Source organism: Hyperoodon ampullatus (assembly GCF_949752795.1).
Source record: "Hyperoodon ampullatus genome assembly, chromosome: X".
Taxonomy (NCBI): Eukaryota; Metazoa; Chordata; class Mammalia; order Artiodactyla; family Ziphiidae; genus Hyperoodon; species Hyperoodon ampullatus.
Window position 1 is genome coordinate 34,790,886 of NC_136913.1, and position 26,623 is coordinate 34,817,508.

At 42.9% G+C, this 26,623-nt stretch overlaps 1 protein-coding gene across 1 annotated transcript in view; it reads left to right on the forward strand.

The window, feature by feature from the left end:
- LANCL3 (LanC like family member 3) overlaps nt 1-26,623 on the forward strand; it is a gene marked incomplete at both ends in the record, with an annotated part of 91,936 nt that overhangs the window by 56,410 nt on the left and 8,903 nt on the right. The window contains 2 exons of the mRNA XM_079726966.1: nt 20,406-20,529; nt 21,422-21,619. Of these exons, the coding sequence (XP_079583092.1) occupies nt 20,406-20,529; nt 21,422-21,619 (322 nt within the window). The remainder of the gene's footprint in view (nt 1-20,405; nt 20,530-21,421; nt 21,620-26,623) is intronic.

Genomic DNA, 26,623 nt, shown 5'->3' on the forward strand with positions numbered 1-26,623 from the left:
GTTGAAGGGATTTCCAAGTAGCTTCTGCCTACCTCTGATAGAACACAATATAGGGAACTGGTGAAGATAATGGACATTGGAGCCTGACAACACTGGGACGGCAGACACTGTTGAACGCCTGCTGAAAAACTGTCTCCTCTTCCTTCCATGCTGGTGGACACTAGTCCCCACAGTACGGGCTTATAACGCCAGATACTTTTCTAGCCTCTCTTGCAGCTGTAGGTAGACATGTTACACAGTTTTGGCCAATGAGACATCAGGAGAACCCTGCTGGGTGCCCATGGGAAATTATTTTCCTATTTGAGTAATCCACTTAATTCCTCAACTCCTCGATATTCTTATCTGCAAGTTGGGGCTAGATATATTTCACAGTGTTGTTGTATTAGTCCGATTCGCTTTGTAACAAACAATCCCACATCTCGGTAACTTACAATAACTAACATAGGTTGATTTTTCTTGCTAATGGTCTGCAGGTTATCTGGAGGGGGTGGGGTGGCTCTGCTTCAGGCCGTGAGTAGGGTTTAGCCCCACTTCATGTGTTTCAGAACAAGACAAACTATGCAAGCATGTTTAAAGCTTCTACTTATGTCACTAACATTCCTCTGACCAAAGCAGTTCACATGGCCAAGACCATCAATAAATAAGGCAGCAAAGTATGCTGTGCTCACAATGGGAAGTGCTGCAGTTATGTGACAAAGGTGTGGGTGTATAATCCTGTAAGAGTAGAATGAAGATTTAGAATAAGAATCCAACCTCTCGCACTTGCTAGACGTGTGAGCATCAACAAATCACTAGCTTCTTAGAACCTTCGTTTCCTCATCTTCCAGATGGCACAGGGCTCTTTGCTCTGGATTGGTATGAAGATTAAACACAGACCATAGGTGGCCCTCCCCTGCCCCCACAACCAAATTCTGATTGTTCCCTAATGAGTTCCTCCCCCGAGTCAGGTGTGGCGTGTGATTTAATGTTGGCTTCCCCTGAGGTAGATGAGTGGATTGAGAAGTCAACATCAAGGCTCCCTGCGGGAGGAGGCAATCCGTTTATTCACTGAACACCTGAAACCATCATTTCAAGGTCATTGTCATGCTTTCATGCTTCAATAAACCGTAACTTTTTTTTTCTTTTTTTGGCACATGACACTTAATTCAGTCTGACAAGAGCATACAAACACTGGTATTTTAGGATTGATGCTTGGCTGTTTCATAGGCTCCCTCTGCTGGAGTAAAACATCAGGTTTTGTCCTCAAGACTTGAACATCCTTTCCCTTTAATTGAAAGCAAATGTAATCAAAAATTTGCTGCATGGCTAGACTGGCTTTTCACACAGTGTTTCTGCTGCCACATCCTAAATTTCCCTGCCACAGAGCTGTAATACCAACCGGCACTCTTGCCTTTTCAAAACAGAGCCTTACCAAAGAGACTGACTTTAAAGAATTTGCCAGAATTGTGAATTGTTAATAATAAGCAGGTTCTTGTTTCCTGTGAGTCATGCCCTTGCTACTTCAATTCTGACCTTCTCAGTTTTAGGACATCTGGGAGTATTATGGGAAGGCTGTGACAGGCCTATTTAGAGGCTAAAAGGAAATTAGCCTGAGTCACCAGGTTTGTTATGTTATGGAGGTAGACTATGATTTTGTGTAGAAAAAGTGAGGATTGCTGCAAAGCCAGCACTGGCCCCTGCCAGGGGCGGGAGCCACCCTTTCTCAGGACACACATGTTTCCAGGGCCATCCAGAGGAGATTTCATGTGAATTTATTTTTTTTTATAAAGCCACTGTTCACTGCTTAATGTTTATGGAGTTCCACTTTATTTCTGGCTTGGCAGGGTGCCAAATATGTCATCTTCTCCTTTTTCACTTCTCTATCTTTTGGGAGTCACGTTTTGGATTTAAATGACTTAGAAGGGTATTCAGTGAATTGTGAATCAGTGGACTCAAAGAAGCTTCTGTGTGATGGTATTTAGAGTAGAGGGGAATCTCACAGTAATGCTGACTCCAAGGTATGTGTGGTAGTGTTGGCACCTCCATTTCTGCCACAGCCAAAACCAGTCTCCTCCGACAGTTCTGGAGCTCCAAGTATGGTCTGAACCAGCACCACTGGCATCACCTGTGAACTTGTTAGAAATGCAGAAAATTCAGGCCTCACTCCAGACCTACTGAATCTGACTCTACACGTTCACAAGACCCGCAGGGAATCCAGATGCATGTTAAAATGCAAGAAGCGTTGGTCTGGAGTAAGGGGAATCACACAGTAATGCCAAGCCTGAGGTACGTGAGAGAGTGCGGGCACCTCAGAAGCTGCCATGGGCAGGAACACCTTACTCCTGCCCTCATCTGAGGTCTGTGACTAACACCCATGGGCCCAGGGCCAGCTCCACCCATCAGCTTTATAATGCCAGGCAATGAGCCCATAATCCCTGCCCAGCAATCAGTGTTTAACGTTCCTTGTTGACTGGCGCTTGCCAACTTTGACCTCGTGGACTCTGACTTCCTGGGCCTATACCTGTCTGCTCTCCACCGACTTAGCTGACTCAGATGACTCCCGGAGTCTATTTAACAGCTGGTCTTCTTTGGCCCAGATGCCTAAGTTCTGGTCCTGTCCAGCTGGGATGTAGCCAGGCCTAAGCGATGACACACCTTACTGTTGAGACAGTATTAAAAGAGCTTGTGTATGTTCAGCAACTCAAGCCTTAAATTAGTCGTAACTTAAAAAGTCTCAGACGATGGAAATTCAAGTTGAAGTAGCTTAATTCTAAAAGGGTAGAGGTGGGCACCAGTATGGATCAAATATCATGACATCACTTCTGGGAGCTTTCTGCCCCCAATACATAAGTTGAATCTGATCATGAGGAACACTGTACACATCCAGATGGAGGGCATCCTATAAAATAAATTGCCCGTACTCTTCCAAAATGTAAAAGTCAAGAAAGACAAAGGCAGGCTGAGGGTCTGTTCTAGATTAATGAAGTCTAAAGGGCATGACAGCTAAATGCAATGCGTGGTTCTGGATTGGATCCTATAACAGAAAACACACACACATACACACACACACATATATATGTATATGTATGTGTGTGTGTGTGTGTGTGTGTGTGTGTGTATGTATCTTTCAGGGGCATTAGTGGGATTATTGGAAAATTTTAAATATGGACTATAGATTACATAATAATATTTGTATCAATGTTGAATTTCCTGATTTTTGATAATTACACTGTAGTTAGGTAAGAGGATGTCCTTGTTTGTAAGAAATATACACTGAAGTATTTGGGGGTAAAGGGGCATCCTGTCTGCAACTTACTCTAAAATTCCCCCTTCGAAAATAAGCAATGATAAAGCAAATGTGACAAAATGTTAACAAAAGATGACTATGGGTAAATGGTATATGGGAAATTTTGCATCATTCTTAGAATCCTTTGGAATTCTATACTGAACATTTACAAAAATAAAATTAAAAGGGAGTTTTATTAACAGAATCCTGGGGAACTTCACAGAATTAAATGAAGAGATGTCAGACTCAGGGCAGCATGGGGACCTTGGGAACTTGAAGTGAAGCCACCAGAGCAAACTCTGACCTTGGTAAATTTCTTTAACGAAATGATAGAAACCTGGAAATTTAGAGCAAGAAAGGGCTCTTAAGGTCCTCTCATGCCTCCATTTCATGGATGAAAAAACTGAGATCCAGACAGCAAAAGTGATTTGCCCGGGGAATCACAGATAATTACTTCAGTTTCCAGCTGTAGAGGTTTAGAATTCCTCTTCATATTGGTTTATAAATGGATCCCCAAAGTTTATTCTTTTCCTTAAACTTTGAAGTTAGGATATGAGTTGAAGTAAGAAGAAGATTAACATATATAAGTATGCAGTAACATAAATGTAGGTTTTATGAACAATTATCTAAACAAGATTCCCCCCCCATGATTAACATGGTTCTCCCCCAATTTTGTCATTCAATGTATATATGATAAATACAATATTTCAACATAAAAAGCAGTGTCATTGTCTTTGAAGACAATTCTATTTGTATGTGAAAATCAGCTAGAAGATTTGAATTTCTCCACTCGCCCTGTGGGTAGGTACATTCTGTCCTTTCCCATGCCCCTTTCTCACCTCATAGAATACATTGTCTGTCGGTGGAAAGGTAAAGCTAATCGACACTTGATTCTTGGAGATGTCCCTAGTGGTTTGGAGAGACTGTGATTGCCGACCATTTAGAAAGCGTAATATCAGGCATGTAGGGACTCCTAGAAGTCATCTAGTCCCACCCATTCCTCTGAAAGGTGAGCCTGCCTGCGGTTGGCTGCTCACTCTCACCTCAACTCCTACACCTGTTTCACACTAAGGAGCAGATTTAAAACGGAATAGGATCTATTTGCATATACCGAAATAATTATCTTTGAGATCACTTCTGAAATAGTATAATTAGAGAAAGCAGAGCTCCTTTAACCATGCTTCCTATAATCCTGTATTGTCTTTTGGTGTCGAAAAGGCATTTGTGTAGCGCTTGGACCGTTAGACTGGGAGCTGATAAACCTGCCTTGACCAATTACGTGCCTTGACAGCTTTTGAGAGAGAATGCAAATCCTAGCCAAAGGATCCTAGATGGTGGAGTGCAAAATCGAGTGGCTTAGCGTCTGGTGAGAAGCAGTGAATTTTTTTAAAAAAGGAGTTAAGTGTGCTTTCCATCACCTGTGTTCAGACATGATCATGAATGGCTAACATAAATTTTTCAGAGAATGTGGATTCCTATAGTTCATTCGGGTGCCAGACACTGCTGCCTGCCAGATATTCATTTTCCACGTTGTCTTTACTAACAAAAGCCTAATCTTGTTTGGCATAGCAATGTTCTCAGATAATTATTTGGTTTTCCAACTTCTCTGTCAGGGTGGCTGTGTCAAACAGTACTAGCTAATGACTTGTCAATATAAGTCTGCTCGGGAGTTTGGGGAAACCTTTTGCTTTCCTGAGAAAACGAACATGACTGGCGCTGGCTTCCGCATTTCTTCCTGCCTTGAATATAAACATGACGCCTGGAGTTACAGCAGCCATTTTGTGCCTATGGGCCAATATGAGGGAAGGAAGAGAGAATTGTGACATCCTGGCTGTGACATCACAAACCAGTAAACATTATCAGCAGTCAGCCACTTCTAGACTTTCTTTAATGTGAGAAAATAACCTTTTATTTGATTAAGCCACTGGAAGTCGGATTTTCTAGTAGTTTAAGAGTGTAGTAGACCCTTTTAGGGAAGTCTGCCTAGCTCAGAATAATCCCAGTTCTTTGTGAAACACCATCCTCCTCCCTCTCTGGGTGGATTTTTGCACCCATATTGATGCAGTTGGGGTGAATGCACCTGACCGAGGCTGAGCCAATCAGATTCTGTCTCAGGGATTTGAAATTAGGTTTCAGAGGTTCTAGTTGATTCTGAAGTGTGACTAAACCTGAGGGACACTATAAGACTTGCAAGCTGGTGTGTATCATGGTGTGATGGAGGTCACCTTCAGCCATAGAGAAGGAGAGAAAATGGGTCTGTAGAAGGTGAAAGGGAGAGACAGAGACCAGTGTCACCAAAAGAGAGAACACTGCCTGGGATCTGGCAGCTTTCTGGCTTCCAGTGTGACTCCCTTCTCAGCCCTGGCTGCCCTCAGGTCCCTAGCTTCCTTCCAGAGAACTGGGCAGCCCTGTGTGATTGGCAGGGTTGTGCCCTGCACAAGGGCACCTGGCCAAAACGGCGAGGGAAGTGAAATCCAGCCTCAGTGTTCTGGTCACTAAGCCTTGGCCTGGGGCTGCATCAGCCCAGAGGTAATGTGCCACTTTATGCAATTCATCTGCCCAGAAGGGAGACCACCTTTTTTTTTTTTTTTTTTTTTTTTTTTTTAATTTCACACAAGATTTAGGAAGGCCCTTCTTCAGGATACCTAGCAAAGTTGGTGTCTTCCAACCAAAGGACCTTGAAATTCAGACAAAATGTATTAATGAACAGCTAAACTATTTGTTCTATCATTTGATAGATAAGCTGTTCAATACCTTGATTTATTTTGCTTTTTAAAATTGAAGTATAGTTTACATATAGCAAAATGTATGAATCTTAAATGCATAGTTCAATGATTTCACTGTGACTCATATATTTATTACCCAGATTAAGAAAAAAAAATTTACATCATCCCAGAAAGTCCCTTTATCCTAGTTAGTACCACTTGCCTCACACACACACACACAAAAGATACTGGAGGAGGGACTCCCCTGGTGGTGCAGAGGTTAAGAATCTCCCTGCCAATGCAGGGGATTCGGGTTCGAGCCCTGGGCCGGGAAGATCCCACATGCCGCGGAGCAACTAAGCCCGTGCACCACAAGTACTGAGCCTGTGCTGTAGAGCCCGCGAGCCACAACTACTGAGCCTGTTCGCCTAGAGCCCGTGCTCCGCAACAAGAGAAGCCACCGCAATGAGAAGCCCGCGCACCGCAACGAAGAGTAGCCCCCACTCACCGCAACTAAAGAAAGCCCGCGCGCAGCAACAAAGACCCAACACAGCCAAAAATAATTATTATTTATTTATTTATTTATTTTTTTGCTGTACGTGGGCCTCTCACTGTTGTGGCCTCTCCCACTGCGGAGCGCAGGCTCAGCAGCCATGGCTCACGGGCCTAGCCGCTCCGCGGCATGTGGGATCTTCCCGGACCGGGGCACGAACCCGTGTCCCCTGCATCGGCAGGCGGACTCTCAACCACTGCGCCACCAGGGAAGCCCTAATTAATTAATTTTTTAAAAAAGATACTGGAGTTCACCACTCTTCTGATCTCTATCACCATAGCTTGATTTTGCCTATTCTTGACCTTCATATAAATGGAATCATATAGCAAGTACTCTTTTGTGCCTGGCTCCTTTAGTTCTGCATGTTCATGAGATCCACTCCCTGTTGTATGTATCAGTAATTTGTTCTCTTTATTGTTGAGTAATATTCCATTGTGTGAATATTCCAAATTTATTCATTCTCCTGTCGATGGACACTGAGGATGTTTCCAGGTCTCATGAATAAAGCTTATGAATTAAGCTGCTGTGGACATTCTTATACTAGTGGACCTAGCTACTTCTTTCCTTTGATGCTGATGTACTGTAGGAGAAGTCCAAGTTATACATCTTTCACAGTAAATCTATTTATCTCACATGCATTTATCACGTGGATCAGTTTTGTCTGGAGTTGTTCTGTCATCGTGTAGTTGGGAGACCTTATTCTGTAAGTGCCTCTTCATAACTAATTCTATATTTAATGTATCTCCCCGCTTTACATATTAAACATGGGGCTCCTCTCTCAGTATCATGGAGATACGTGCTTTTGAAAAATTGGTAAATGGTCAGTAGTATTTTGTGTCACAACTAATGAAGCAGATTTATAGAGATGGTTCCTGGCATCAAGCTTATAATTAAGAGTCTAGTCCGTGACCAGGAATAGCAACAGCACAGCTTACATGAACCACATAAGATTAAGCTGAGGTCCTTGTTCCAACCACCTGTGCTATTTGCAATACTAAATCATGCTGGATTTGCAATGTAAAGCAATGTCTGTGTCCCAGCATCCTGAGTGGGGCTTTTTTTTTAAAAAAGGTGAGTGTTCAGTCCTACCTCCTATAAAATCTTGGTATAGACTGGGAGCTCTGTTTTTAAACCTTTCCATGTAATTATCTGCTATAGCAACTGGCCAGCTGGCCATTTCTGTCCTATGTACATCCTTACACTTTTGGTGATTACTCTCAGTTGAACATCGGAGCCTGTGAATGGATTTCATCTCCTGTTAAATTTTCCCCAGGCAACCTGAGATGTGGCACACAATTTACTTAACACTGATTTCTTTATGAAGACAGCCCCATTAAAATAATAACAAATTATGGAAAGTGGCCGCATAAGACATATTGGGGGCAATAAAATATGGAGCACAATATGCATTTATTCAGACTGGAATGTCATCTCCACAATGGCAGAGGTTTTTCTTTTGTTGACAGACGTTCTCTGAGTGAGCTATAGTAGGGCTCGATTAACATTTACAGGACAAACCTCATATGAGACAAAGACCTTAGTTACTAATTTACGAGGTTGTAAATCCTGCTTTGCTTAGTACTGGTTATATAACCCGGTGGTTCACCCCAGCCTTTGTAAGGACCAGGACGAAGCCTCCCTAGCTGTGTTCATTCCACAGCAACCACGTGGAGCTTGTGGATACCGAAATCTAAGGAAGCGGCTTTGGGGAGTTTCGTGTCCTTAACAGAGCAAAGGTGTCGATTTACTTCACTCTTCTCTCCCCTTCAGCCACAGAGCCAGCTCCTCCTGAGACCCTCTCTTCTCCTCCTTCCCCTAGGCCTAAAATGAAAATTGAAAGCAGCCACAGAGACGCTTTTGTTCATCCTGGCTGCCTGGTCCCTAATGGGGTGGGGTGGGGGGAGGGTGGGGGGTGACCACTCCCTTCAGCGTACCTGCATGTCCAGGTCACCTCAAATCTCCTTTTTGGATATGTTGTTTATATAGAAAGCGATTCTTTCGGAATCTTATAACCTAGCTCTCCTAAAGACCCCTGGCTACAACTGTTTCCGAAAAGAAACCAGAAAACAAAAAAACAGAATCATTTTCCCTTCGAAGTTCCTGAAAGCACGGTGTCACCATAACGAAACTACTTTGGACAGGGTCACACAGAGGATTCCCTCCAATGCCTCAATGAATACAAGAGGAGGAAGGAAAGTTAGATACATACTTATAAACCATCATGAACCAGAAAGGTCTCAGGAAGTTACTTGGTCACCTACCTCATTTTACCAATGAAGACTGTGAAGGCAGAGAGGTTACATCACTTGTTCAGGGCCATATAATGACAAAGCCAGAAATTTCAAATTTCCTAGCCACGGTCACCCAGTCCACCCCACCACCCCAATAGGTTTAGGTTTTATTTTGCATGCAGAGAAGGTACTATTCAGGGCCTTAGCTTCCTTTAGCCCCAAGGAACACTTTTTTTTTTAATTGGAGTATAGTTGGCGTTACACTGCTGTGTCAGTTTCTGCAGTGCAGCAAAGTGAATCAGCCATACGTATACATATATCCCCTCTTTTTTGGATTTCCTTCCCATCTAGGTCACCACAGAGCACTGAGTAGAGTTCCCTGTGCTATACAGTAGGTTCTCATTAGTTATCTATTTTATACATAGTAGTGTATATATGTCAATCCCAATCTCCCATTTCATCCCACCCCCCCCCCCAGGAACACATTTATTAAAATGTATTTTAAGGTACTGGGGGAAAAAAGACAAAAAGATGTAAGCCGTTTTAAAGAATCTCTGCCTTCTCTCCCCCACTTGTGACCTTCAGGGCACCCATCAATCCCACAGGCCCATGGCAAAGAAACCCTCCTAGCTTATTTTGTCGAAAATATCTAGGTGAAAGAGTTATTGAGCCTTAAAATGTCACAAATGCTTCAGATATTGTTCTTCTAGGACCATTTTCGTGACTAGCTCTCTCAAGTGACAGGGCAGGTAGTACATAATACTGTCACTTAAGTTGAGGTGACAGCGGTTCCTGGTAAGGAAGATGATTGCTTCACAGCACTTGTTGCTGAGGCTCCCGCAAGTCTCCTCTCTGTCTCCCCAAATCGACTTTGAGGATTGGAGGACATACTGTCCTGGGGGCAGATTGGAGAGTGTCCCTTGTCCCTGACCTGGAGCAAGATAAGTGGAAGGAGTAGGAAGGTCACCCAGGGCGATGGCAGCGAGGCGACAGTGTGTTTGCCAGGCTTTGTCTCCGGGCTCTAGGATAGCACTTAACAAGAAAAATCGATCACAACCTTGTGAGTACAGCCCGCACTGAAAACTGCATTTGAATTTGTCCACTCAGGCAGTCAGCCTCACTTTAAAGAGCTCTGGAGCTAGAGGTTTCCATGGAAACAGAGAAATATGTGGGCAAAAATTGCTTTACAGGAAAATGAATACTAGCAGTGCTGTTAGGTTGGCACTTTACAGCTGCCCAGTTGATGTGAGTTTGTAAGTAATCCAATGAACAGTGACTCTAAAAAAGGAAGTACTTTTTCTCTCATAACAAGGGTCTGGAGATAGGTGCTCCTCGTTGTGGTACAGATGCCCAACGATGTCCACAACCCCCAGGATCTTTTTCCTCTTTCATTCTGTGAATGTTGGTGTTTCATCCACAAGCTTATTACCTCAGGATGTAAAGTGGATGCTACAGCTCCAGCCTCACATAAACATTCAAGGCACCAAAAAGAGAAAAGGCAGGTAACAGCCAAGTCTGTCCAGTTTATTTCCATTTATCATGAAATCAAAAGCTTTCCAAGAAGCTCCCACCTCAGCAGATTCCTCCATTGATCAAAGTGAGGTCACATAGCCAACTCGAGCTTCAAGGAAGGCTGAGAACTGAATATCTGGCAAGGGACAATAGGATTGACATGACTGGCTGAAGCTCATATTCACTATCACCTGGAGTTAAACACAATTGTCAGCCTAATAAAATTGAGATCCAGTTAGCAAGGAGTAAGGGGAGAATGGATGTTGACTGGCTAACTAATAGTATAAGCCATAAGTATGTAATCAGAATTGACCTTTCCAAATAAGAAAGGCATTTACTCGATACCTAGCTATACACAACTACTCATCTCTGTACTCCTGTAGCCTCTAGCCCAGTGTCATGCACGCAGCAAGCACTTGAAAAATGTCTGTTGAACCATGGTTTGAGACTAGTGTAATGACATAACCGTGGCTTAGAGGAAGGTCTGACGTGAAATGGTCAGTTACGCATCAGGCCTTAATGACGTAGTCATTCGCTTTGGAGGCATCGGGAGACAAAGACTCCAGAGAGTCAAGTAACCAATGCCAAGAGGCTAAAACAACTTCTAGGTCCCTAAGCTTTCTACTAGGAAGAAAGCACATAAGAGAACATGCATCTTTTTTTTTTAGTAAGAAGTTATGACTTTTTTATTGAAGTATAGTTGATTTACAATGTGTTAATTTCTGCTGTACAGCAAAGTGATTCAGTTATACACATATATACAGTCTTTTTTATATTCTTTTCCATTATGGTTTATCACAGCATATTGAATATAGTTCCCTGTGCTATACAGTATGTCCTTGTTGTTTGTCTATTTTATATATAGTAATATATATCTGTTAATCCCAAATTCCCAATTTATCCCTCCCCGCTTTTCCCTTTCGTAACCATAACTTTGTTTTCTATGTCAGTGAGTCTACTTCTGTTTTGTAAATAAGTTCATTTGTACACTCTTTTTAGATTCCACATATAAGTGATATCATACGATATTTGTCTTTCTCTGTGACTTACTTCACTTCGTATGATAATCTCTAGGTCCATCCATGTTGCTGCAAATGGCATTATTTCATTCTTTTTTATGGCTGAGTAATATTCCATTGTATATATGTACCACATCTGCTTTATCCATTCATCTGTACCTGGACATTTAGGTTGTTTCCATATCTTGGCTATTGTGAATAGTGCTGCTATGAACATAGGAGTGCATGCATCTTTTTGAATTATAGTTTTGTCTGGATATATGCCCAGGGGTGGGATTGCTGGATCACATGGGAGAATATGCATCTTCATAAAATAAAATGCCTAGAATAGAGGTCAAGTTAAACATGCACTGTAATCTCATTGCAAAGGGCTTTTTGCCTAGCCTGTACAGAATGAAACCACTGAAACATACCATCCCGTCCACATCCCAGAATTAATGCCCAAATAAGTATTTATAGATTTGTAAAATGGTTGTCATAAAGTGTTGAATCACAAAATGACAAAATACTATTGCTGAAAGACACATTAAAGACCACCTCAGCTTAACTCCTTGTTTTTTCAGGTGAGGAAACTGAGAACCAGAGAGGTTACGTGATTGGTCTAAAGTAACAAAGTTAGTGACAGAGACTTGTCTAGAAACCAGGTAAACTTGAGAAGTAGTTTTGAAAGAGCAAAGCAATGTGGTTTGGAGATAGTGGGACAGTGAAACGCCTGAAGTGTGGTGTTGAGGAAAGAAAAGTAAATACACAGACATGAAGAGCCATACGTTACTAATCTATGACTTACAAGTTACGGTGCCTTAAGAATGCAAGCTGACACAAGCTGGTCCTTGGATGGAAGATGGGGAGCGGGAGGTGAGTAACAACAGCAGGGTTATTTTATGAGGGAGATTCTGAGCACAGACCTCCAAGGCCTGTGGTGCTGAATGGTGGGGTTGAGTCACTGCTGGACTTGCAACGTCTGTCTTAACCCCAGCTTACTGCATTGCGCACGTGCTTCATGGCAGGAATTGTGCTAAGTGTCTTATATGGAATCCTCATAACAATCCAGTGAGACAGGGAGGTCTTATTATCGATACTTTTTACAAATGAGTAAAGTGAGGCTTAGAAAGTATAAGTAACTTGCCTAAATCCACACTGCTAGAAAGTGGTGAAGCGAAGTTTCTCAGTGATTCTCAAACTTGACCGCACTCTGGAATCACCTGGAGAGTTTTCATAAATACTGATGCCTATGTTCCACACCCTGAGAGGCTGATGTCATCGATTTGGGGTGTGGTCAGAGACTAAATTCATGTTGTTTCTAGCCACCAAGTTTAAGCAGCAATAGAAAGCCAATATAAAAGTTAACAAGACAGTAAAGTACTTCTTTTTTTTTACTGAAGTATAGTTGTTTTACGATGTTGTGTTAATTTCTGCTGTATAGCAAAGTGATTCAGTTACACGTATATATACATTCTTTGTCATATTCTTTTCCACTATGGTTTATCACAGGATATTGAATACAGTTCCCTGTGCTATATAGCAGGGCCTTGTTGTTTATCCATCCTATACATACTAGTTTGCATCTGCTAATTCCAAATGGGAACTGCTTTTTTAGTAATAGTCTCACCGTCACCTGAGGAGGTAGGTAGGGCAAGTCATTGTGATCCCCCTTTTGTAGATAAGGAAACTCAGGCTCTGAGACATTTCGTGTCTTGCAAGAAATAGAACAGGAAATCATCTAGTGACGCTTGGTGCAGACTGGGTTACCAGGTACTTGTAATAAATCTTTCAAGCCAGCAAGAATGGGGTAAAACCGGTTTTTCTTTTCTAGTTTCCATTGTTTTCTTGGCTTGGGTTTCTTGACATGAGAAGGGAAAAGAAACAACTTTGAAATGGTATCTGGGACCAAGTGTTTATAAGTGAAATTCTCTGTTGAATCCCTCTAGAAGATTGGAAGATAACCATTAAGTAGAGCAACCCCCTTCCGATTGCTCATCGCCCAGCATAATGGTGGTCAGGGAGCATCAGGAGAGCCAGATGGAAGGGACTTGCTCATTCTGCACCAGCACATGCGCCCCATTTGGAGACTAATTAAGAAAATAAACCTGGCCACATTGGCTAAGAGAGCTCCCCACTGGGTTTTGCAGATTCAGACACACTTTTCCTACGCATGGCATATTGGAAGAGAATTTCCCATCGTTGCCCCTTCTCTTTTCTGGGTAATCTGACCATTGAAATTATGGTGTGCAGTGTTCTTGCCTGGTGCTCCCTCTTGCTTCCTTGAATGTCTTTGGGAACTTCCTACAGTTCCTTCCAAGTTCTCACCCTTCCCAAGAGAAATCCTCTGCTGCAACCAGCCTCTGTGCGCCCATAATCCCATCGCTTGCTACTTCAGGTGTGGTCCTGGGACCAGCAGCAGCCTCGCCTGGGAGCTTGTTAGAACTGTATTCTCCTGGTCCCGTCCCTGACCTACTGAATCAGAATCTGCATTTTTAACAAGAGCACCAGGTGATTTGTGTGCACATTGCAGCATGAGAAGCATTGCCCTAATACACAGGGTTTTCCCCATCATCCCGCAGCTTAAAATACCCTCTCTCCCTCCCACCCCCCGCCACTTGCATTTATCCACTTCCTCATTGTCCTTCAAAGCTTAAGCTCATGTCCCTCTTCCTCTGTGAAGCCCTGAATATTCACTCCCTCCACCTTACCCCTATAGATCATAACTTTGAGAATTTAAACAAATGCGAAATATTTCATTATTTAAATGATTCAGCTCTTAAGTCTATTTGTTAAGATGATATCTTCTCTCAAAGTGCCTGGCACAGGCCTGGCACATAATATGAATTGTCTGATTCATCGAGATCTGTTTCCTATTTGAAAGCCTTCCCTTAGCCCTACTTTATCTCTTTAAGCTTCTTCTGCATCAAAGCAGCTCCCCTGAGTTTTTGTCTTCTCAACACCTGAAGTACATCTCCACCCACTCCAGAGATTTCCTGAAGGCCTGGCTCTTACCTGTAACCTAGTGGCTTCCAACTGAATCAAAGCCCCAAACAGGCCTCAAAAGTAAAACTCTAACCATATGTTTATATTGACTTTGTACCCAAAAAGTTTCCCTAACTTTTAAATTTGGGTAGTGAATTTTTTTAGAAAAATTTACTTTAGGGTATGGGATGTTTTTCTGCTCCACCATGGTGCCCACAGGAAACTAAGGATTGTCTCTGGCTCTCTTGTGGACATGCCGTGCAGCAGTATCTCTGTTACTGGCCCCAGACCCTGAGGCAAGAGCCACATCTTTGAGGCTGCCATCTCCCCAATTCCAGGTGGGAGTGGGGGACACACATCCTAACTACCTATAGATCCCCAAACCTTTTCGGGGGTTTATAGGATCTCTCCTAATGCTTAGCGCAAGGGAGCGGGGCTAGGAGAGCAGGAACTCCACACTGACTTTCAGTTTCCTGGTTCGCCTCTTTCCACCATGAACAGCTTTAGCTCCATCCTGACTCTACATATCCTTCAAGTCTGTTGTTTGTATTCTCAACTTCAAGTACTAAAATACCCAGTTTCTACAACTCCACAGCCTTTTTTCCTCAGAGCTATTATCTCCATGGGTCTCAAAAAAAGAATGAATATATGTATATGTATCACTGAATCACTTTGCTGTACACCTGAAAGTAACACAACATTGTACCTCAACTATACTCCAATAAGTTTTTTTTAAAAGTTAACCTAAAAAAAGTCATTTTGATGTTCATTGGTCATCAAATGGCTTTTTTCTCTCTCAGGCAGAAGCTTGTGCTACCACCAGAATGGCGGGGCAAAGGAGTGGATGAAATAAATTGCTGGAGGAAATCACCTAAGTTAATGTCAGATTCTTGCTCTGTTACATATGTGTTTGGCATGATATTGGAGTGACCTTCTGCATTCCACCTGGATGGGCAGTCACATACTTTGGGCATTTTGGACTGCTGCTTGCTAATGCTGGCAGTGGTTGATATCAAGCTAGCAAAGACTGCCACTTCAGAGGGCCTGTGGGCGGGACACTTAACCCTGGAAAGGGGTCTGTGGTGAGGCAGGCTTTCTGTGGCTTGGCCCATTTCACTCATTTCCTTAACAAAGGTCCTCTCTCCTCAGCAGGGAGTTGGTTCCATCAGAGCACAACCTTTAGGCGGGGCCAGGAAGCATAGAATGGGCTTTATTGCTCTCTCCTCTCTTCATACTCAGAGCCCAGCCCAATGGGACTATTTCACAGCAAACACCTCTGTTCAAGGATCAGCGAAGGGAATCGATTAAACTAATGAAAATATTTACACCAAACCACCAGAGACTTGCTTTGTATTTTTGAGATATCTTAATTTATTTCAATCCAGTGTAAAAACCAATTTTTATTTAAAGAACCAAATCCAAATACCATATGATATCACTTCTATGTGGAATCTAGTGAGGTGGATGGACCTAGAGTCTGTCATACAGAGCGAAATAAGTCAGAAAGAGAAAAACAAATACCGTATTGCTAACACATATATATGGAATCTAAAACAAAAAATGGTTCTGATGAACCTAGGGGCAGGACAGGAATAAAGATACAGACGTAGATAAACAACAAGTTCCTACTGTATAGCACAGGGAACTGTATTCAATATCCTGGGATACACCATAATGGAAAAGAATATTAAAAAAAGAATGTGTATATGTGTATAACTGAGTCACTTTGCTGTACAGCTGAAATTAACACAACATTGTCAATCAACTATACTTTAATTAAAAAAAAATTTTTTTTTTTAAAAGAACCAAATCCATCCAAGACATCAACACATGCATAGCCTTATGTGCTACAGATACAGGAGAGGGAATTTGGGTTTGTCCTGATAAAGGCCTAATGCGCAGGGAGCCGCTCTCTGCCATCCCCAGTCACTTTTTTCCCCCGGTGGAAATGCCATTTCCTCCTTCCCGAGGCCTCAGGGTGTTTCAGCAGCACGGAGGCCGTCTTCTTGGAAGTGTGTGCGCTCGTGTGTTCCTCTGTGCTGGGAGTGCAGCCTGGAGGGTTGTCTGAGAGGTCAGACAAATGAGAGAACACGAAGCAGCCCCTGCCCCGTGTCTCATCTCCTTTCTTCCTAACGTACTGTGTGTTGGGCGGGGACCAGTACCCTCTTCTTCAGTACTCTCCTCTGCACACTTCTCATGTACACTGTTTTTCCCCTTTTTACTTGCTGATCAATAAAGCCAAGGGTAGGTCTTGTCTGTTCCCAGCGATAAAGAACTGCACGCATAACTGGTCTTTATCCGGCCCAACAAGCGCCGTTTCTCTTTGTTTTTCACAGTGTTTCTGTGAGATAAGAGGAAACCACCCAGACATGATGCATGACCGGGGAAGTTTTGAAATATTTTATAAACTCATTCTCTATTCTGAGCTGTGGATCAGGGATGGAAAGAAAGAGGGCACCACATAGAACCAAAGTTGATTTTCCTTTTCTGGGTTAAAAACAAGCAGGTGGGGGCTTCCCTGGTGGCGCAGTGGTTGAGATTCTGCCTGCCGGTGCAGGGGGCGCGGGTTCGTGCCCCGGTCCGGGAGGATCCCGCGTGCCGCGGAGCGGCTGGGCCCGTGGGCCATGGCCACTGGGCCTGCGCGTCTGGAGCCTGTGCCCCGCGGCGGGGGAGGCCGCGGCAGGGGGAGGCCCGCGTACCGCAAAAAAAAAAAAAAAAAAAAAAACAAGCAGGTGGGGCGGGGAGAGAAAGGAGACATGAATAAATGTTCAGCTGAGGAAAGAATAATCCGGTTTTCAATTATCAGCACAGAAGTCAAATAGGGAAAATTCTAGTCATTCAAATGAGTACGTACCCTGAAAATCCAGTGGCCTTTTCCTGTCACAAAAACTGCCTCTGTCACATGGATTCAAGACCAATAGTGGCATACAGGACCTCAGTTCAGGTGAAGAGCCAGATATATTCCCAGGAAATTATGGGATGGGACCAGGATAGACTCCTCTTAAGTTCATGCCCTTTGAGGCTCTTGGCAGGTTTCTGAGAGTAAGCCAGGATGGAGGGGTCGATATGAGGCTGATGATGCAAGATATTACATCGAGTAAGACTAAATGTGAGGTCAGTTGGTGCTGATAAAGGTACAGAGAGAGTAAGATGTTGTCAGTGGCAAATGAAATTTTGGTAACAATTCAAACGGATGCAGAGGAGGAAATCATTTAGGAGAAGTGTGCCATCCAGCTAAGGGAGAGACCCGAGGCTGAGCCCTGAAATGACGGTGGCAAGGCATGGGAAGATAGGGTCTTTAGGATTTCTAGGCAGAAAGGAGGAGTAAACCCAAGAGGCAAAGATAGGTACCTAATAAAAGGGAAACTTAAGTTGGAACCCATGACGTAATTGTTTCTGAGCAACCAGATGGAAAATGAGGAGATGAAGTCTTAGTGAAGCTGATGTGTTAAATATTCTGCATTACTGTTTCTTTCCACCCCTGCCTGGGCTCATGAACTTTTTTTTTTAATTAACAAAATTTTTTTTAATTGAAGTATAGTTGATTTACAGTATTTCAAGTGTACAGCAAAGTGGTTCAGTTACATATATATATGTGTGTGTATATATATATATTTCTTTTCAGATTCTTTTCCCTTATAGGTTATTACAAGATATTGGATATAGTCCCCTGTGCTATGCAGTAGGTCCTTGTTGGTTATCTATTTTATATATAGTCGTGTGTATCTGTCAATCCCAACCTCCCAATTTATCCCTCCCCCCCGTCCCCTTTGGTAACCACAAGTTTTTTTCTATGTCAGTGAGTCTATTTCTCCTTTGTAAATAAGCTCATTTATATCATTTTTTTAGATTCCACATATAAGTCATATCATATGATATTTGTCTTTCTCTGTCTGACTTACTTCACTTAGTGTGATAATCTCTAGGTCCATCCATGTTGCTGCAAATGGCATTATTTCATTCTTTTTTATGGGTGAGTAATATTCCATTGTATACATGTACCACATCTTCTTTATCCATTCATCTGTCGATGGACACTTAGGTTGCTTGCATGTCCTGGCTATTGTAAATAGAGCTGCAGTGAACATTGTGGTACATGTCTCTTTTTGAATTATGGTTTTCTCAGGGTATATGCCCAGTAGTGGGATTGCTGGGTTGTATGGTAGTTCTATTTTTAGTTTTTTAAGGAACCTCCATCCTGTTCTCCATAGTGGCTGTATCGATTTTCATTCCCACCAACAGTGCAAGAGAGTTCCCTTTTCTCTACACCCTCTCCAGTATTTATTGTTTGTAGACTTTTTGATGATGGCCATTCTGACTGGTGTGAGGTGGGCTCATGAACTTTAATCACTCTATTGTAGACTTTTGTCTATGTCTATCACCAGTGCTGGATAGTAAGTTCCTTGTAGGAAAAAAAATGTGTCCTAGGCCTTCTAGAGTTTCCCCCACAATACCTACCTGAGGGCCTCACTGGAATAGTAGCTCAGTAATGTTAACTGGCAGAATTAATTAATGAACAACTTCCTCTTTATGTGATTATTTTTCCAAATTAAATGCTGAATTTGAAGGGGCCACAACCTGGATTATATTTTGCCCTTCTAATGTTGCATAAATCACAGGAGCAAGTTATGACTTAAGAAATCATTAGTTATTTCAAAAGGAATGGGTGAGTCTAATGGCAGATATCAGGTAGGAAAATTTGATGTGTGAGTCTTCGGAGAAAGGCCAAAATCCAATAGATTGTTCCTTGATCCCAGATTCATCTAGTCAGGTCAAGGCTGAACTTTAGGTGATTTCTTCTTTTTCTGGTTACTCTGGCTAGTACTTTTCCTGTGTAGGTCTGCCTTTTTGGAAGGTTGGCTTCATGAGAGTACAGGTCTTGTCGTGTTGTTCACTGTTGTGTCTCCAGCGTCTAGAACAGGCTTTCCTGCTTATAGTAAGGGCTTAAGAAATAATTGTGGAAGGAAAGGGAAGAGGGAGGGAGGGGGCGAATAAAGAAAAGAGGAGAGGGCTTCCCTGGTGGCGCAGTGGTTGAGAGTCCGCCTGCCGATGCAGGGGACACGGGTTCGTGCCCCGGTCCGGGAAGATCCCACATGCCGCAGAGCGGCTGGGCCCGTGAGCCATGGCCGCTGAGCCTGCGCGTCCGGAGCCTGTGCTCCGCAACGGGAGAGGCCACAACAGTGAGAGGCCCGTGTACCGCAAAAAAAAAAAAAAAAAAAAAAAAAGAGGAGGGGGGGCTCTGCTTTTCATGGCAGTCCACCTGGCACTTACTCGCTCATCAGTTACCAAAGGCCCCCTCGGGCTCAGAGTCAGGAACCAAGGATACCAAAATGATGAGACATCACAGTCTTTGCATCTGATCATCCAGTAGAGAGAGACAGAGAGAACGCAACAGGTGACAAGTGCTGTGCCAAAGGGAGCATCCAGTGTGCCCCGAGGCAGAGTGGCAGACAGAGAACATTGCAAACGTGAGCAGAACCCTAATAAATGCAATGATGCTATGTAGGCTTGAGAACATTTTAACCTGTATAGCCCTAAAACTGACGGTACCTAGATTAAATAAAATATGGGAGATGGCCTTTTAGTCATTCTCTATTCAGCATCATTTTGATAGTAAAAGTTCTTTTGCCTTGGTCTTTATTGGACTTTGGTTTCCTTCATGGACTGCAGAAGGCTCCAGTGGGTCTGTCATGCAGCAGCTTGTCATAGAATTGTGGCTTTATAAGCACAGTCGAAATGACACAAACTGAAGGCCCATTGTCTGAGCCAGACCTGCGCCATACATCAGAAGTAACAGCTTTGCTAAGCATGGTCGCTTAGGACCAGTCTTTGTTCTTTCCTGAGCAACTTCTTGTTCCTGTGACAAGGATTAATGATATAACAACAGCTGTTAGGTGGTCTCTGCCATTTATAAAAACCTATGGCAGTAAAGGTGTGTGTTTCCCATCAGAACTGCAAATTTTCTGAAAAGGGGAGATAAACTTGACAACAAAGAGAGAATCAGTGGTTTTAAAAAAAAGGTATGGTGGGCTGAGCTTATTTACAAATAGGAAAAGGCCTGGGGGGATATGCTGATGCACTTTTTAAGCAAGAAAATCCAGTGTCTGAGGAATAATGAAGATCCTGACTTGACTTCTGCTTCTTTTCCTTACTCAGGTGCTGACCCCAGCACAGATCAAATCAATTTGCCAGGCAATCCTGGACTCCGGGAAGCAATATGCCATGAAAAAGAGGAAACCATTCCCACTGATGTATTCTTACTATGGAACCGAATACTTGGGTGAGTGAGGGTGTTGGCAAAGGCCTGGAGGAGGAAGGCAGTCTCTAACAGCAGCATTGGCTAAAGACTGGAAGATTTTGTTTTTGGCATAGGTCATGACTATTGCTTTCACTGAGAACCCTTTGAAAGGCCATTTAAAAACAAATATTGATGGATACTACAAAGCACAATTTCATATTTGTTTTCAGAGTCTACCTGTCAGAGATGGAGCTATTTGGGTGGGAGGGAGATGCAAGAGGGAGGGGATATGGGGATATATGTATACATATAGCTGATTCACTTTGTTATACAGCAGAAACTAACATGACATTGTAAAGCAACTATACTCCAATAAAGATGTTAAAACAAAAAAAGAAATGGAGCTATTTTAACAATGACTTTCACTAAAGACTAAAATCCTTTATTCTTGATTGTGAACTCACTGGCCTAATTTTGCTGAAAATTAACAGCTTATATGCTCACTGCCAATAGTACGTCTGCACAGGGAAGCAGGATTCAGCCGCTGACAGTTTCAAGTTTTTAACATTAGTGGATTAATAACAGACTACTGAATCACAATGACTACTTTTGAGCTATGAGGCTTGTAAAGTGAAAGTTAGTTACTACCCCTCTGAATCCTTCAGTGGCTCCCCATCACTCCCTGCAAGCATGACTTGCAAGCCCCTTTGTAGATCGCCTGCCTCCCTCTCCAAGCTCAAGCTTTATCTCTCCCTTCCCTGGTTCTGTCCAGCGTAGTCTCCAGCAGGCAGAGTGTTCTCATACCTTTGTAACCTTTGCCTAGAATGCCTGGCTTTCCCCAACCCCTTCATCAATCTGTAATACTTACGCCCAGACTTCAAACTGGTTCTCCTCCCAATTATGTGAATTCATGATGCTTTGCTTGTCTATATAGGAGCAGCTCATGGCCTGTCGTCCATCCTCCAGATGCTTCTTTCTTACCATGAGCACCTTAAGCCCTCGGATCAGGAGCTGGTGTGGCAGAGCGTGGACTTCCTTATGGAGCAGGAGCAGAACTGCAACTGGCCACCTGAGCTCGGCGAGGCCATCGAGAGGGAGAACGAGCTGGTGCACTGGTGCCACGGCGCCCCAGGTCTCACTCATGTTATTATCTGATAGCATTGCCTTTCATTGGGCTTAGCCAAAGACGGGTGCCTTTTCTGAGAAGTGAGGGTGTTTCTCATCTTATGCCATTACCATGGGAGATGAAAAGGTCAAGATGAAACTTTTCAAAGCCAAGAAAGTCTCCATCAGTAAAGGATGTCCAGAAATGATCCTGTGTTTAAAAAATATATGATCTTTATCTACAATATTTGTATACAAATTAAACTAGTACTGTCCAACAAAATATAATACGAGCCACATATGAAATTAACTTTCTGGTAACCCTGTTAAAAACATAGAAAGAAACAGGCAAAATGAATTTTAATAATAGATCTACCCCAATATACACGAAATATTATTTCAACATGCAACCAATTTAAAAATCGAGTGACTTCATATTTTTTAAATATCCAGTCTTTGAAATCCCGTGTCTCTGTTATACTTACATCCCATCCTGATACAGACTAGCCACGTTGCAAGCGCTCAGTAACTTCATGGGACAGTGCAGATCTGGAACCTGGCAGTTCAAAACGTGGTCCCTGGACTAGTGGCACGGGAGTTTGTTAGATATCCAGAATCTCAGGCCCCACCCCAGCCCCACTGAATCCAAATCTGCACTTCAACAAGATCCCTAGGTGATTTGTACGCACATTAAGGTTGAAGATGGACTATTCTGTAATTCTTCTCCAAATGACGGTTTCCATTATCACCTAATGAAAAGTCTAGAGAAATGAGAAGCCGTTTGCAGTGAACTCTCTGGAATCGAGCCTGGAAACTTATCAGGCCCCATCTTTTCCTTTTTTTTTTTTTTTTTTTTTTTTCCAATCCCATTACACTGCTAATTAGGCCTTAGAGAAGGGGCAATTCAAAAAAGACAGTGCATTTTGGTCGATTGGCCAGAGGAGAGGCTTAAAATACCAAAATAACACACACATTTTTTTTTATAAATTTATTTTATTTATTTATTTTTGGCTGTGTTGAGTCTTCATTGCTGTGCATGGACTTTCTCTAGTTGTGGTGAGCGGGGACCACTCCTCGCTGCAACGCACAGGCCTCTCACTGCGGTGGCCTCCTTCGTTGCGGAGCACAGGCTCCAGGCACGCGGGCCTCAGCAGCTGTGGCGCACGGGCTCAGTTGCTCCGCAGCATGTGGGATGCTCCCAGACCAGGGCTTGAACCCGTGTCCCCTGCATTGGCAGGCGGATTCCCAACCACTGCGCCACCAGGGAAGCCCAACACACACATTTTTGATTAGGAGTGTTATTTAATTTTCAAGGCTATGCTTCAGTGCCATGAGTACAGCTTTAAAATATGTTTGATTTCTCTTTCATTTGTTACCTGATTTTTATTACTTCCTTTCCCCTCCTTACCTAATTAATGTTCTTTAATCCAACCGGAATTTCATTTTTTCTTCAGTACAGTTTGAGGTGACGAATAATAGAAGTCTTAGTCCATTGGCCATATTTTCTCTGCCTGCCAGTTGTACTTAAGGAAGGACTTCAAAGGCTCCCGTGTGTGCTTGTACCAGCGCCAGGGCATTGTGCATTATGTCCAGGCTAATTCCCACCAGTGATCATTTGAGCCCACCTTTTTCTTGCTTTGAACTTTCTAAAGAAAAGCAGCAGCTATTTACCATTCCAGAAATGATATCTCTTCATGTTACGCTCAACACTCCCATTTCCTATTCCCTTTAATCATTTTCAGTGAAGGCCTTTGGGTATCCTCCAAGCACCCCAGGATCCTTGAATTTTGGAGATGTTCCAAATTAAATACAGCCTATTTTGAAAGGATTCAATGTATAGTAAAAGCCCTGTGAAGAGTGGGAAGATAATATACTAAAATGAGTGGCTGGGTCACTTAATTGATGTGGGGTTCTTGAAGGGCAGTTATTCCATTCTCTCTGTACATCACATCCCATCTGTCTTTGTAAATCATGGACCATAATAGTACAGCATAGCATTCATCACCTTGGGGACTTTATTTATCCTCATTTATCATTCATGTTCAGTATCTTGGTTAGATTAAACGCAGGTTGCAGGGTAAAATCATTCAATCCTCATATTCACTGGACTGCCAAAAATAAACTAATTCACAAATGAATAAAGAACCAAATGGAGCCCATTATGTCTGCCAACCCGCACTTCCATCTCAAGGGTATTGGTCTTCCTTTTAAGAGATGTGCTAAAAATAGCATCAAGAGTGATTATAAATATGGTAAGTGCAGGTTAAAGCCCATGAAGATGCCTCTGAAGTTGGCAACAGTAAGCTCTCCAAAAATTCTAAAACAAGAGATGACCTAGAAAAATAATTCTCACTTATGTGAGAAGATTTTTTGAGAGTAGATTTATGAACAGCGCAGATGGTTTGGGGCGGCAGACTGATTCTGTGATTAAAAACCTGCCAGAAATAATCCACAGTGTGGAACTTCATCAATGATACCTTATCTTCATCAATGATACTATAATTGTTTCCTACTGACTTTCCTTCAACCCACCTCTACAGGTGACAGCCTTAGTTATCATTTATGCGCTGTGAATATACTTCTGGACTCTTAAGTTAATAACTCTGGGTTCTAATTATAGTTCCGACACTAACCAGCTAAGTAACCTTGAGAAAACCACTTTGTTTCTTTTGTGCCTTTGTTCATCTGTGGAAGGAGTGCATTGAGGTGGAGCAGTGAAACTCAGTCTTTTTTTCACCACAGACCCCTTTAATCCTGTGGACCCTTACCGTTTGTGAGGGATATGGCCCAAAAGATTTGCAGACACCCACATTTATAAATACCCAGTGCGGCGTAGAGTTTTTCTCACTAAATACAATGAAGTATAGCAGGCAGATTCACCTGACCCCTTCCTAGCCTTAAAGATTCTGTAATACAGGTCAAAAGTCATTTACAAAATCATTAAAACAAATACTGTGGCTAAAAGAAACTCTAGATCGCATTATGTTACATCATTACTGTGGTCACACTGACAGCACATTTCCTTTACTCTGGGTGAAACACAGGTGTAGCTATATTTTTTTTAAAATTATTTCATTAGGCCTCCTGGGTAGGTGACTTTGAATAGAGAACAGTAAGTACTTGTACAGTGCAGGTGTCTTTGGTCACTAAGCTTTGTAGTGCACACCGTACAATGCGTGCTTCGGTGAAATTCTGGATCCCAGAATGGACCTGTGCGCTGATTCTCTAGGATGTTGAAACGAAACGTGCCAAGTCTGGCTATCACGAGGCTCTGCTGGATCACATGTTTCCAAGATTTAGCCTCTCACACCATACTTCTTAAGTAATAATTCATTTTCCCATTTGTATTTGACAAAGACATATATCATTGCTGCCTCCGGGTTTCATGTCAATGCACAATAATCAGTGTTCCCAGGATGAAATGACACCGTTCCCAGAAAATGCAAAGAAATCCAACGTCCTTTCCTTTTAGGTTAAGCCACCTTATTGTGGATTTCATTAGGTTAGGTAAGGAGACAATAGGTGTAGAAGTTTTTCAAGGTCCTGTCCATGTACCATTCCATGAGCCAGGCTGCAGGAAGAGGCCCTTTGTCTCTGGCCAGAACCATAGGATCAATACCCATTAAGCTGCCTGGGGCTAATGGCCTGGTTTAGCAATTAGACCATCTCAACCCGTCTTCCTTCCACATCTTTCATCTCCGCTTCAGCATCGGCCTGCGCTGGGGTGCGAAATGGGACTTTATAGGGTCAACAGACATTTGTGGAGGCCTTGCCATGTGTCAAACACCATGCCGCAGATCGAGGAGCAAAAATGAACAATACAGAGTACCTGCCCTTGGGTAGCTGGCACAATACTAGGGACGGCAGCCATGAAAACAAGTAATTTCAACAGACTTACAGATATAGAAAACAAACTAGTGGGTACCAGTGGGTAGCAGTGGGGAGAAGGAAGGGAGGAAGGGCAAGATGTGGGTAGGAGATTAAGAAATACACACTACTATGTATAAAATAGATAAGCAACAAGGATATATTGTATAGCACAGGGAATTATAGTCATCTTCTAATAACTTTTAATGGAGTTAATCTGTAAAAATACTGAATCACTATCCAGTACACCTGAAACGAATATAATATTACAAATCAACTATACTTCAATTTAAAAATTACTTATATTAAAAAACAGGTAATTTTAATATGATACTGTGTGAGTGCTAAGGTTTGTATAAGGAGTGATGGGAGCTCAAAGGAGGAATTTCTGGTCCTCCTCCAGGTTCCGGGAAGGCTTCCTGGAGGAGGTGATGCCTGAGATAAGTTAGACTAAGAAAGGTGGGAAGTTTGTTCCAAGAAAAGTCAGTCAGAGGCATGGAACCGCATGGTGAAGGAAGGGGAACTGTGGGGTGGTTTGGTTTCACTGAAGTAAACGCTTCATGGAGGGCATGGGGGAGAAGTGGCAGGAGGACGGAGTAGGAGCTGGGTGGCAAAGGGCTCTCTGTGTCTCACCTGGAGAGTAGCTTCACCTGCATTCTGGGTGGCGGGGAAGCTAAGAAGCACAGATGACACCACAGAGTTGCTCTGTCTTGAGGCAGCCAATCATTGGCCGAAACCTGCTGGGGGAGGTGCATAGCATAGCCACCCCTTTGGCTAAGGCCATATCTCCCAAGAAGAGGGCAGCAGTGAGCTTTGTCAGCAATCAACTCACAGCCACTGGGGGATGGGGCACCTGCCAGTAAAGTAAAGGGATCCGATAGAGCACCAAGGGCTTCCAGTTCACCTGGCCTGTTCCTCCTCCTCCTCTGGCACCCAGGTTAGATGGTGTCATTTCACCAGTGGGCCTTTCCTACCTCCAAGTGTCAGTTAGGAGCCTTCCTCTGTGCTTCCTCAACGCCTCTCTGTCCCCTCACGTAGCCTAATGAATGCCCCAGTTAGGTTGTAAAGACTGATGAAGGCAGGGGCTTTTATTTATTTATTTATTTTTTAAACCATCTGCTTCTCTTTTTTATATATAAATTTATTTATTCATTTATTTAATTTT